This window comes from Notothenia rossii (assembly GCF_949606895.1).
Source record: "Notothenia rossii genome assembly, chromosome: 4".
In the NCBI taxonomy this organism is placed as follows: domain Eukaryota; kingdom Metazoa; phylum Chordata; class Actinopteri; order Perciformes; family Nototheniidae; genus Notothenia; species Notothenia rossii.
Window position 1 is genome coordinate 88,298,213 of NC_136902.1, and position 13,775 is coordinate 88,311,987.

Below are 13,775 nucleotides of genomic sequence, written 5' to 3' on the forward strand. Positions count from 1 at the left end.
GTATTTACAGCTACCTTCTAATTATTTCATTTCTAATTCATACATATGTGTATTGCCTTGTTTACATGCTGCGGTGACAAATCGTCTATAAAGTCAATCTAATCTAATCTTATTTTAGATTGCAATCTACGGTTAATTGTAAATGTATAGCTCAGAGTGGTAGAAAGGGAAAACTACACATTGTTAAAAAAAGGTATGGTGGATAACAGAGAAATTTACCATTTTAATCAAATGTCCCACTCTGTTTTACACTTTAATTAATATAAACGCAGATCTTTCGTCAAAGTTACCCACTATAATACACCCAACAGTTATTAACATCTGCAAATGCTAGTATCTTGAAGAAGTTTTATGATTGGCACTTACTTAATTCCATCATTGCGTAACTGTCTCAATGAAGTCAGTCCCTCTTCAAACATGCGTGCAGTTCAATCTGCTCTTAAATGTGGAGCTATGCTGACACCTAGTGGACACTGAAGGTACCACCAGCTGCAGGAAGTCTAGTCACATCAGATTATTTAGAAGAGAAAAAAAAGTAATCTTTTTTTTCACGCGTCCATCTATTTGTGTCTGTGACCTCACTCTCAACCGATGACTCAATTTGTTTATTTTCGGAGCTCTTACTTTGGCGGGGCCAGCAGGATGTGACAGAGCTGGATTACCCAACTCTTCCCCCAACATCTGGGTGCAACATGCCCGTCCAGATGAGCCGTGTCCTCACTCTTGTCACCTAATCTTTGTTTTTTCTTTCTCCACATGTTATCGTTTTTACTTTCCTCTGTTGCCCCCCTTGCCTCTTTAAAGCTTATTTACCGTTACTCCCTTTTTTAAAATCAAACAATTTCTAATTATTTCATTTTTAAATCTTACGTAATTGCGTTGTTTACATGCTGCGGTGACAAATCCCAAACTGGGGTCAATAAAGTGAATCTAATCTAATCTTAATTACTTGCAATTAATGGTTAATTGTACATGTATAGCTCAAAGTGATAGAAAGGGAAAACTACCATGAAAACATACGTGCAAAAACTTAGAGAGAGGGAAGTCTATTTCCTAAAAGGCCTAACTATTAAGAACATAATATGCTTGTTTTCAGTTTCATATTTGTATTTAGTATCTCTACTGGGACATGTCTCCATGCTTTAATGTTCAAAAAGCTCTTTATTTTTCTCATACTGCCTGTGCTGCAGCACCTATTTTTTACCCTCTGTCTGAAACCAGAGCCCAGTCTGCTCTGATTGGTTAGCTGGTCAGCTCTGTTGTCATTAGCCAACCGCTTAGAGATGTCCCGCCCCTTAGCCTATCACGTACAATGTGTCAGAAGAAACTCCCGCTAGAGGTAACTTCGGGATTTTAGCCTTTGCAGACCATTTACATACAAACAAGTTATAACACATGTAGCGGATTAAGAGTAAAGTAAGCAAATCTTATATTTCAAAAGAGGCCATGTTCTTTCTGACAACTGACATGAAACTGATATAAAGTGTTATGTTTACATCCCCGGCGATGTTTTCTTGTGTCACACTCTTTCTTCACAGACTGAGCTGCAGGCGGACTCTGATCCTTTGCTCCTGACAAAGCTTCCTGGATCTTAGGCCAGACGTTTCCTGTGCCCAGGGGACTCTTCATCTCATCTGACTGTAATTGTATTACAATAGTGATGTGCACTGAATCCTCCGGGCTTTGGTTAACAGAGTCTGGAGTCTTAAGTTTTGACCCCCTCCTCTCAAATTCATTCCAGCACACATTTCATTATGACAGGAATCCTAAATCATATGAAGGCTTTAGGGGATCTGGATAGATCAGAGGAAATAGTTTGTATTTCTGACAGAACTATTTAACTGAGGATGTCCTCAAATCATCCATCGTCAGGCCTGGAAGACACATTAGCTTCAGTGTTTCAGATATTAAAGTCGTGTTCTTTTCACATTATGGTAATTATTTACTTAGATGTCTGTCTCTCCTAATAACGGTCCAAATTCTCCACAGTTTTCCATAACTTTGAACAGGAAAAATAGAGAAGATTGAGAAATATTTCTACAGACAATCAACATAAAATTGAATGACAATAGAAACATTTATATTTTCTTCGATTTAAAGAGAGCAAGTATTGGAATTTGCCCCTTAAGCAGCAATTCCCAGAAACAAGTGTTGTGAAATGTATAGGAAACCATAAAACATCACCCACACGATTTCACAATTTGGCTTTTTCTTCTTTTAACAATGCGATTTTGACCTCAATCATCATCAAGAAATGTTTACTCTGAGTTTGGTTTAGTAATGGAGGTTATATAAAAGTTTCACAACATCATGATGGCAAAAACAGAATGAAAATAAAAGTGCAAAACTCATTGAAACTTAAAATAGGAAAGACTAAAAATATGTCTATTGTCTGCAAAATTGCATACTGCATAATCTCAGTACTGAATTAGCAGTGGTTAAATCTTCTGTCTATAAAAAACTAACTACACGTTGTTTGGTTTCTTCTTAGAGTACTGCATATCTGCCTGGCTGAAAACCAGTGGTTCAATGTAACTAAGTACATTTACTAAAGTACTATTTTGACATACAAAATATATACTTCTACTCCACAACATTTTGGAGGCAAATATTCTACTATTTACTCCACTACGTTTTTAACACTTTTCAATAAAGTACATTTTGTTAAAAATACTTTGTACCTTATGTAACCATTTCAACTCAACTTGTAGGCCTACTCAAACAGAGTATTTGAAGACCATAGTTTTCGTACTTTTACTTAAAAACAAAAAGTAATAAAAACAGAATCATGCTAATGTTCTACTGGGACATGTCTCCATGCTTTAATGTTCTAAAAGCTCTATATTTCTCTCATACTGCCTGTGCTGCAGCACCTCTTTTCACCCTCTGTCTGAAACCAGAGCCTAGTCTGCTCTGATTGGCTAGCTGGCTGGCTCTGATGTGATTGGTCAACTGCTTAGAGATGTCCCGCCCCTTAGCCTATTGCGTACAATGTGTTGGAGCGTTAGCCGATAAAAGCGAGTGTTACATAGTGATGTCATATATTACGGAAGTAAACAACGGAGGCGTTTCAGGCAGGGGGGAGTGTATGGGAGAGAAACTCTCTCTGGAGGAAGCACAAGGATTTGAGCCTTTGCAGACCATTTACATGCACACAAACCTATAACACACTATAGGAAATGGAAAACCCAAAAAGCATAATAGGGCCTCTTTAAGTGAAGAATCTGAGATCTTCCAACACCGCGAAAAACGTGCGCTTACTCTCCACAAATGCTTTTTTAATAATTTGAACCGGTAAGGATTGTTTCCCCATGTTAAGGCTTGCTTCACCAGTCAGGCCAGAGGCAGAAAGAATGTGTACGGGTCCATTTCACACATATGTTACACACACATGTTTACAGTACTCTCTCCAAGAGGCCCGGGCCCCTTGCTTGGGAGAAGAGAGAAACAGAGAGTAAGGCGGAGATAGAGAGCGAATAACAGCAGTCTGATCAGACGCCAGCGCTGGCACCGCTCCCTCCGGCCGGACCTCAGGCTGATGGCCCCTCGGCGGGTCGGAGAGACAGGAGGTTCTGGGGCTGTGAAGGAGGAGGAGGAGGAGCGGCCAGCTGGAGCGCTAACAGAGCGGCATTGTGAGCTGACTGACGCCACAGCGGAGCAGAGACGCAGGCTGCAGGGTGGCCCTCTTTCTGCGGCCCCCACTGGGCCCCTCTGCTGCTGATGGAAGTGGGTCAAACACAAGAGCTCAGTGGAGAGCGGTCGGAGAGTGTTGGCTCAACACAGATCAGAGACAAAGAGGCATCTAAACAGGGAGGCTTGTGTACAGTGAGCTGGAAGAGAGAGGCAGGAGGCGGTGTTCAAACAGAGTTAGAAAACTTACAGAGCAGACAAGAGTGGTCAGATTACATCTTTTTAAAATAGCTGAATAAATAAAACACTTATTTGCAAAAACCTCCATGCGCTATTTACTTGCATACCTAATGTTTACTTTACTTCTTTTTAACCTCCCTTTTTTGGGGTATTTTATTTGGATGTGTACTTTTTGCCTCTTTTTTGCACTAAACCTTTGATGTTGTAATGCTGTACATTTCTCCAATGTGGAACGAATAAAAGATTTATATTTCAAAATGTAGCTAATGCAAATAATTAAGAAAAATCTGCCTTATGCATGTGCACAATTTAGCCCGTTTTAACTATTTTCAACCCACAGAAGTCAAATGATGTGCCAACACAAAATGTTCCCTCCTGCCATACACAAGGTTATGTGTAATGCACATGAAAAGGCCCTTTTTTAAATCTTCAAAGCAAGAGAACCGTCTTGCCAGAGGGAGGCAGTGTTTTCATTCAATGCACATTAACATTCTTCACAGCATCCATTTTGCCTCCCAATTCGTAGCAGCTCTTAAGCTTCAAAATGATCGCCAGCCACAGAAGCAGAGAGCAGCCAGTTATCTTGTTTTTGATGTGGGCACTTTGAAGAGCTGAGGGCTGGCAGGGGGGAGGCCGGAGAACAACAACGCAATAAAAGAAGAGATCTGAGAGGACGGAGGAATGTGAAGAATGGGAGGCTCAAACTTCCTTCAGATGACGGACGGAGGCACTGTCACACTCATAACGTGAAATGTGCTTGGAAATCTTATAAAGTTATGTTTATGAGTTTGTTCAGGGAAATTGTGACCACCAAAGCAGAGGAGTGAATGTGAAACACTCAACCCCACCTACATGAGACAGAATGAGAAGCCCTTTTGATAGGATATCGCGTCTTTGCATCTAAACAATCCTTAAAGAGGCCTTGTTAAACTTTTTGGGTTTTCCTTTTCCTGGTTATTTAGGTTTTTGTGAATGGTCTGCAAAGGCTATTATCCTGAAGTGCCCGTTCCCCTGCATGAAACACCTCAATTGGACTCCTTTGTTTACTTCCTGAACATAGTGACATCACTATCTAACACTTGCACTTCTATTGGTTAGTGCTCCAACACATTGTGATCAGAGCAGACTGGGCTCTGGTTTCAGACAGAGGGTGAAAAGAGGTGCTGCAGCATGAGAGAAATAAAGAGCTTTTTGAACATTAAAGCATTGAAACGTCGCAGTGGAGACACTAAATACTGAAAATTAGCATCATGTGGCCCCTGTTAAAGCACACAAGACATCCCAGAACAGATTTCATACCTTGAATAGTTTCGTGTTCCAGTTTGCTGCAACATCTGTTAGCGTGGTACTGCTTTACATCTGTCCTGGCAGCCTGTCAGGGAATCATCTGGTCACCCTGCAGCTGAACATGCTTTGTGTTTACCCTCCCACATGACGCCACAGCAGGGGATTCAAATCAGGGGAGAGTTTAAAGGATAAAAACTTATTTTAGTAGAGAGTAACCCATGAGAGAAAACACCACACCATCGTGCGCTTGGTTCTTGGTAAATACTTTATATGCAATTGTTTCTTGATCTTTGCAAACACTGTATATAAAACACTTAAGGTAACATTTTTCAAACATGTAAAGCGCGTCTGAGCTCTCAGACAGACATGACACAGTAATCTACAGCCTTATAAACATTCGCCCCCCCTCTGGCCTGTCCATACACACCCCTCACCTTCACACACTTACACACACGCGCACAGCCACCGCGATCAGGCTCTCCACTTATTATTCACAGTAGGTTTTATAACACTGTTTCTGTATCGTATGATGGTTCTCAACATTTTTTTTTATTATTTAAAATAGCTATCAACATTTATGCTGTAATATTTGGAAAGTGATAAATGTGTATTTACATAAGCTTATTGAGCAAGACTCAATTACAATGTGTGTGTATAATCGTATGTAGGTGTGTATATTTATGTGTGTGTGTTGACCAGAGCCACTTGATCTTTCTGAGTCAGTTTGACCGAGGGCTTTTTCCACCGATAGCGTCCAACACAGTCCCGTTAGAAAAGAAGAGGAAGGGGTTCTGATGAGTTTTTGCCCCACATTGGTGCATCGTTGCAGGGCAGCAGAGGGACCCTGGTCCCCCACTGCCCCGTACAGCGTTTCTGTGATAGCATGAGGACATTGCGGGACACTGAAGTGATGGCGGGAGGCGCTCACAGCACGTTGGACTCATCCTACATTCAGCAGAGGCCATCAGTCGTTACGTTGGACGGCTGTGTTTTTAGCGACTTGCACATTCAGACTCATTTCATACGAGATAAAAGTAAGAAAACTTGGCAAATGGTCACAGTACCATGTCTTGATTTTTTTTAAAACACATCAAAAACGGATGCTTGAGAAGTCTTCCAGGTAATTATTCGTATCCTCCCCCTATCTTTCAGACACAGAGATGCAAGCACTCACATGTACATTCATATACACTAAGTACAGAAGCAATTACACACGGACAAATTGTTTGGCACGCACACATACACACAAGGACCTGGGTAAGAGACCAAACTAATGTGAGAGGAAAGTGAGGCACATAATCTGAGAGGAGAAATCCAGCCTGAATTTTGGTATACTCAAAAAAGGAACTGATTAGGGAGTCGCGGTCAGGCCTGTGAGGACTTCTCAAATATAAAATATACAGTCTCTAGCACCTATTTTCTAAAAAAGGTGCTGGATCTATAAGTACCTTTAAAATGACACAGCGGTAGAAGCTGTGTCTCCATCGTGTTAAAATTAAGAAATGTTGGGTATGGTACCATGATAGTTATAGTGCTTAAAGGCTTTTCTTTTCTTTCACATCCTCATTTGCTTTTACCAAGGTCGAAGGCATTGTAACAGAGATTCAACATTTAAAGAATTTATGTGCTCCAATAGTCTCATAAACTCTGGGTTGGGACCTCGAAATAGGTAACACACCTATTTCTGTGGAGGTCCCTACATGGCAAGAGTAGCAATAGATCTGGGGTCAGAAGAACAGGGAATAAAAGTGTGTTGTTGTTTCCTGGGGGTAAAAGCTTAAGAACCACACACAGAGTCTCTGCTGAGTGCAAGAGTAACAGTGGTTTGAAGATGTAGATGGAAACGTCGAGTGAATCTCTTGAGGGCGTTTGCAGAGGTCCTTGAAGCCCCCCGTTAGGTCTTCGAGGACCGTTTACTCAAAGTGGCAGCACTTTGCTATCCCTGTGTGTAAATGTAGGTCTTTTGTAACTCCTTGTAACTCTACCTTCCCTTGCCAAACTTAACTATCCTGGGCGTGTTGGTTCACAAGGTCGGTTGATATTGTTCCAAATTGATAACAGAAAGAAAAAGTAGGGGGGAGATGAGAGAGAAGGTAATCTGTCCATCCTTCCACTCTGTTAGGATGGGCCTCAGGAAATCAGGCGCGTTTGAGATCAACCGTCGTCCGGGGTCGAGTCCTCAGGGGAGGACGAGTCGTCGGCGAAGTCGTCCGACGAGCCGCTCTTGTGGATGCGTCCGTCGCTGCGCATGCTGTGGAAAGTCTTGCGGAAAGCCTCCATCATCGAGTGCGCCAGCTTCTTGGCCTCCAGCTTGCTCTCGCACTGCACGGCGTGGCAGTCCATCTGGAAGGTGAGGTCGTCGTTTATCTCCCGGTAGATCCAGGCAAACACGTTGGGTCTGACGCTGTGGTCCGCCGTGCAGTAGGCGATCCGCGCCACCTGGTAGGTGTCCATGGTTACCGAGGCCTCGCCGTGCCCGTCCAGGTGGTGGAGACGCACCTGGAAGGGCCGGATCTCCAGCAGAGAGTTACACTGCTGCTGGCCGTGCTGCTCCACCAGACCCACCACCGCGGACTCTGTGCAGCCGGACAGGAACTGAGTCCCAGAGATAGTCACCTTACCCAGGTAGGCCACCTGTAGGAAGACACACAAAGGTACACTTTTGAACAACACCATTTTTAACAAACATACATATGGAGCAAGCGATGAATACACAGTTATCATGTCTGTAGTTTTTCACTTGACGAAAAATGTAAGCGGCAAATGAAAAATAAACAGGGCTGAAATCCAAAAACCCTTTAAAATCCTGAAAGGGGGCTTTCTCCCTGTCCCTGATGATTTATAACATAGTTTACCAGACAAAGTTACCAATAAAAGACACAGTTGAGGGACAGAAACAGATAAAACATATTTCAATATTCATCTAAGATTATTCAAGAGTTTTTCAAGAAACAATTTAAAAGATGTTTCAATAATATAGAAATGCATAAATAAAAAAAAATACATTAATGAAGAAAAAGCCTGCAGGCGCTAGGCAAGAAAATACATCTTGCATAAATAGTACTAGAAATCTGTTCTGATGCATAGTAGAAAGGTGATTTTTAATCTTTCAACTTCAGCATGGTTTTAAGCATGCATCTTCAAATAGATAAGTAAAGACAGCAATGTAAAAGGACCTAACCATTTTTTCTGGCTGAAATGAGGTTTGTATTTGGTCAAGACAGGATCAAAATGTCCTGAATGTCTAGTTCTACACTTCTTTTTAAGACCTGTAGAAAGAATCTTGTCACACCCTGATTGTGCACGAGGTAAAATGCATCAAAACGTACATCAGGTGATCTAAAAAAAACGTCCAATCAAGTCAGGGGAATCCTGACATTCAGTCAAAAATGAAATGATGTACATTTCCATAGAAGAGGACATCATGGTTAGGGTTAGGTATAAACTGACTGACAAAAATATGCAAAATGTAAACACCGGTGGGCCAGGTATGGACCCCTGGGGAACACCTCAATAATTAAAACGGGTATCAACAAAAAACATTGACATAAAAAAATAGGGACCCAGCCTTTATCTTTTAGTATCTCTGGAAATCAATCTTCTGCCAAATACAGATGTCTTCATTTTTTCAAATTTAACATCAAGATACTAACGATGTCGATTCACTGCTGTGATTTGCAACTGTTATCCAGGTTAAAAATAGTCCTAACTGTTGCCAAAAAAGTCTTTATGTTAATAAAGAGTGGACCTTCTTCCTTTTCCCTTCTGGAGGTAATTAGTTCCATGTTCTTGTAGGGCTGCTCAATGAATCGTATTTTAATCGCAATTACGATTTTGGCTTGCAACGATTATGAAAACAACATCATTGAAATAAAACGATTATTCTTTTATTTTATTTTATTTTAATTATTGTTTTTATTGGTTTTTCAGTTGAATTATACTTAAAGTTCAGGGTAATCAACTGTTAAAAAGTAAATAGATATTCGTTTTTAATAATTGTGATATCAATTATTGACCCAAATAATCGAGATTATGATTTTTGCCATAATCGAGCAGCCCTACAGTATGTTCATGTACACCTTGAGGTTGATTAACCTAAACACTTGTGTGGTAGTGATGAGAGGCTTCTTAAAATGTTCTGTGGTGGCATGCTAAAGGATGTGTGTGGGCTCTTTCACAAAGAGAACAGAGTTGAGCTGCAACAAGGACCATTGAATACCGTAGTAATGACACCGCATACCAGGAGAGCGATAGACTGAGGAGATGGAGCGAGATAAGAAGGGAACAAAGCCTGAGTTTTCTAAGGGAACGTGGCCAAATCGAGGGCAGTCCAGGAATAATGACTGACTTGTGCGCTTTCTCTGCATGGTGTCCTTTATCGCTTTATAAAAATACACAGAGGAGGAGCCTGCTACGAGTCAAACACTCAGAGCGGTATCACTCCTGTCTGTGTTTATACTGGAGCAAGGGAATACTCCTCACTCTCAAGGGTTCATTACATGCAGCACACATGGCTGCAGATAACACGAGTGCAATGATAAGTGTGAATAATAAAAGGAGAGATGTGTATCGCATAACAGTCTGGAACATTTATGGAAGGTTTGGCTTGAATTCATGGCTCAATGCACATCTGTCAATGTCAAGCCAGGCCGTGGTTTCGATAACATTATTCCCTTCGGAAATGTGTGTAACCATCACATATAAGTTTAACGTTTTATTATATAACTAAAGCAGAGGTTCACCAAGCATATCAAAAGATATATAGAGCCAAATAAAATGATACAAAGCAGAGGCAAAGATCCTGTTTTATTGCTTCTCTTCTTTCACAAGTGTTGTATAGTATACCTGCCCTCATTCTCCACTTTGACTTTCACTGAATACGATCTTTCATAGTAGACAGATAGTCACTCAGATCAGCCTCTCAGTAAGACGGGAAGTTCATTCATATGTAGAGCAGGACTAGCATTAACCTATAAGCCATACAAAACAATATTTCTGGGAAGGATGCACTCGAATTGCCAAATATTTTTTTAAATCATGCGCTCTTTTTAAAGCTATGGAGCAAAAACGGTTTCTCATCCAAACACATACACATATAAACCTTAAAGAGGTGATATCATGCTTGAAAAGTCTACATTAAACTCCATTGTTTACTTCGTTAACATAGTGACATCACTTTGAAACACTTTGTATTTCATTTGATAACTAGTTTCAAGATTCAAGTCTTTTATTGTCATTTGTACATAGCTACAGTGTAGTTATGCCAATGAAAATCTTAGGTCACAGTTAATCCGATCTGAACGTAATCAGATGTCATTACTTTTCAATTGTGATTTTTTTTTTATGGAACTAGTGAACTGTAAAAAAAATTAAGTAACCCCTCTGACCCTGAAGCTCCAACTATGGTGCATTGGCCCCCTGATGGCAGCGCAACACGACGTAGATTCGCAGTAAGATATTGAAGAAGAGAAAGCAGCTGCCTCATCGCGCCTGGTTTTCATTTGCGCTGACCGCAGGGGGGGGGGGGGGACATTGCCCTATCCATCATCCAGCCGAGCACCACAGGTCTGAGGAGCCGCCTGGAGGCAGAGCGGTTTGTATCCAACCACACGGACACCCTCAGCTGTACAGCGGTCAGTCGCCCAGCCAGCCAATACATCCAAAGCCCCCGCCAAGACACATCAAGCATCCACAGCGCTGTGTTTGTGTGTCAGACAGCAATAAAGAATCATTGTGCACTTCTCTCCTATTTTCATATTGAGTTTCTTGTTTAAACTGCGATCGTTTCTACTGATTTCTTGCTTCCTAGTTGAACGCTTCGCCAGGTTTTTATTCTCTTACAGCGGTTGGGAGGTGGCCAGAAAGACAGTTAATGCTTTTCTCTTAAAACTATATATTTCTGCTGTACAGTCTCTGGTGTGGAAATGGTCCAGTTAATGTGCCTGAATAAATAACGTTGGGAGGAAGAGCCAAGAGGAAGAGTTGCAGCAGTTTTATATTCTGACTGAATTCAGAGTGATGTCGCCTTGTCTTTCCAAGGGAAATATTTGCTTTTTCCTAAGGATGACTTGTCCTCTATAGATAAAGTTTTAAGTTGACATTAATCACAGGGAATGTGAAAACTTCTCTTGTCAAGGAATTATCAAGGAAGGAAACATTGAATAACAAAACAAGCATAGAAGATATAATGAGAAAAAAGGAAGACAGTAAGGGGAGAAACGTTCAAGAAAAAGGACAAGAATTGTTTTGATAAGAGGTAAATTAAGAGTCCAAAAACAAAGGGACAATGATTAAAGTGTGTGTGTGTGTGTGTGTGTGTGTGTGTGTGTGTGTGTGTGTGTGTGTGTGTGTGTGTGTGTGTGTGTGTGTGTGTGTGTGTGTGTGTGTGTGTGTGTGTGTGTGTGTGTGTGTGTGTGTGTGTGTGTGTGTGTGTGTGTGTGTGGCCTAGCATTACTATCCTTGTGGATTGTGTGTAAATCTATATCAATATATATATATATCAATGACCTACAGAAACCTCAATTCCATCTCACCTTCAGCAATCACTGCCTCCATTACCTGCAAGGTGTCTGTCTCCCCCCCCCCCACTTTCTGAAAACCCATCTGAACTTGTGGACTATTATAACAGCACCCTCTCCTTCTGTCTCAATGAACTGGCCCCCACAAAAACAAAAAATGTCTCTTTCATACACTCCGCCCCCTGGTATACCCCCGAACTCCACCAAATGAAATCAAGGAAACGTCAACTTGAACGCCAACAAAAGAAAACCACACTAACAGTCCATCTTCAAATCTACAAAGACTATCTCCAGCAGTACAGTAATGCACTCAAAGCAGCCCGGTCTCCAGCAATCCCAAGCGTCTCTTCTCCACCATCAGCAAACTTCTCAAACCCTGTGACAACGCCACCTCGTCTTTCACCACAGAACAGTGCAACTCCTTCCTTTCGTTTTTCCAAACCAAAATCAGCAACATTTACAGCAATCTGAAACCCTCATCAGCACCCCCCACCTCCCCTCCTGGCTCCCCCCCCTTCACCTCACAGCCCCTCTCCCACTTCTCCCCTGTGACCCCCATGCAACTGTCCCACTTCATGACTGGAATTAACTCCACCTGCACACTTGACCCAATGCCCTCCAAATTTGTTAAAGAGAGCCTCCCTGCCATGTCCCAGCTCATCGCCACCATCATTAACTCCTCCCTCAGATCTGGATCAGTTCCCCCCTCTCTCAAACTGGCTGCTGTCACACCCATTCTCAAAAGACCTGGACTCACACCTGACATCATGTCCAACTTCCGGCCCATCTCAAATCTCCCCTTTCTGTCAAAAAAACTTGAACGTGTCATTGCCTCACAACTAAAATCCCACCTCAGCTCCAATGACCTCTTTGAGCCATTTCAATCTGGTTTCCGATCAAAACACAGCACAGAAACAGCTCTTCTGAAAATCACAAACGACCTCCTCCTCTCCTCTGACTCCGGCAACCTGAACATCCTCCTCGACCTCACCGCAGCATTCGACACCATCAACCACACCATCCTGCTGTCCCTCCTCGAATCATCACTCAACATCACTGACACTGCACTCTCCTGGCTGAAATCCTACCTCACCGACAGACATCAGTTTATCAACATAAACAACTGCACCTCCTCCACTGCTCCTCTGTCCCAAGGCGTCCCCCAGGGTTCGGTGCTTGGCCCCCTCCTCTTCATCCTTTGCATGCTCCCCCTTGGCAAAATAATTTGTGGCCACAACCTTCAATTTCACAGCTACGCCGATGACATCCAACTTTATATCTCAACAAAAACCATCCCCCCCACAACACACGCCACTCTCACCAACTGTCTCTCAGAAATAAAAGCATGGATGCAAACAAACTATCTCCAACTGAACAGTGCCAAATCAGACATCATCATCATCGGCCCCCCATCCCGTATCAAAGACATCCAGAATTTCAACTTCACCATTGACAGCCACACTCTATCTCCCCCCCCCCCCTCACATCTGCAACCTCAGAGTCATTTTCGACAGTCAGCTCAAATTCAACCACCACATAAATCACATCACCAGGACCGCCTTTTTCCACCTCAAAAACATTGCCGTCTCCGCCCATCACTCTCCTCCTCTGCTGCTGAAACCCTGATTCATGCATTCATCACTTCACGACTCGCCTACTGCAATAGCATCCTCTATGGCATACCATCCAACCTCCTCAATAAACTCCAACATATCCAGAACTCTGCTGCCCGCCTCCTCACCCACACCCGCTCCCGAGACCACATCACTCCCGTCCTCCAGCACCTCCACTGGGTCCCCGTCCGTCAAAGAATCCACTTTAAAGTCCTCCTGATTACTCACAAAGCCCTCAACAACCAGCCCCCCCCCCTACCTCACAGACCTGCTGCACCGACACACCCCTTCCCGCTGCCTCCGCTCATCAGAAGCTAACCTCCTATCCATCCCCACCCGCATCAATCACCGGACCTGGGGGGACAGAGCCTTCTCCGTCGCTGCCCCCTCCCTCTGGAACTCACTCCAGCAACCCATCAGAGACTGCACCGACCTCACCACCTTCAAAAAACTCACAAAAACTCACCTCTTCAATCTGGCTTTTCAT

General features: G+C 42.6%; 1 protein-coding gene across 1 annotated transcript in view; it reads right to left on the reverse strand.

Annotated features, from left to right (window-relative positions):
• Positions 1–5,403: 5,403 nt before the first annotated feature.
• Positions 5,404–13,775, reverse strand: part of pid1 (phosphotyrosine interaction domain containing 1) — a 37,692-nt gene continuing 29,320 nt past the window's right edge. The window contains exon 3 of the mRNA XM_079674383.1: positions 5,404–7,791. Coding sequence (XP_079530509.1) covers positions 7,312–7,791 — 480 coding nt within the window. The 3' untranslated portion in view covers positions 5,404–7,311. The remainder of the gene's footprint in view (positions 7,792–13,775) is intronic.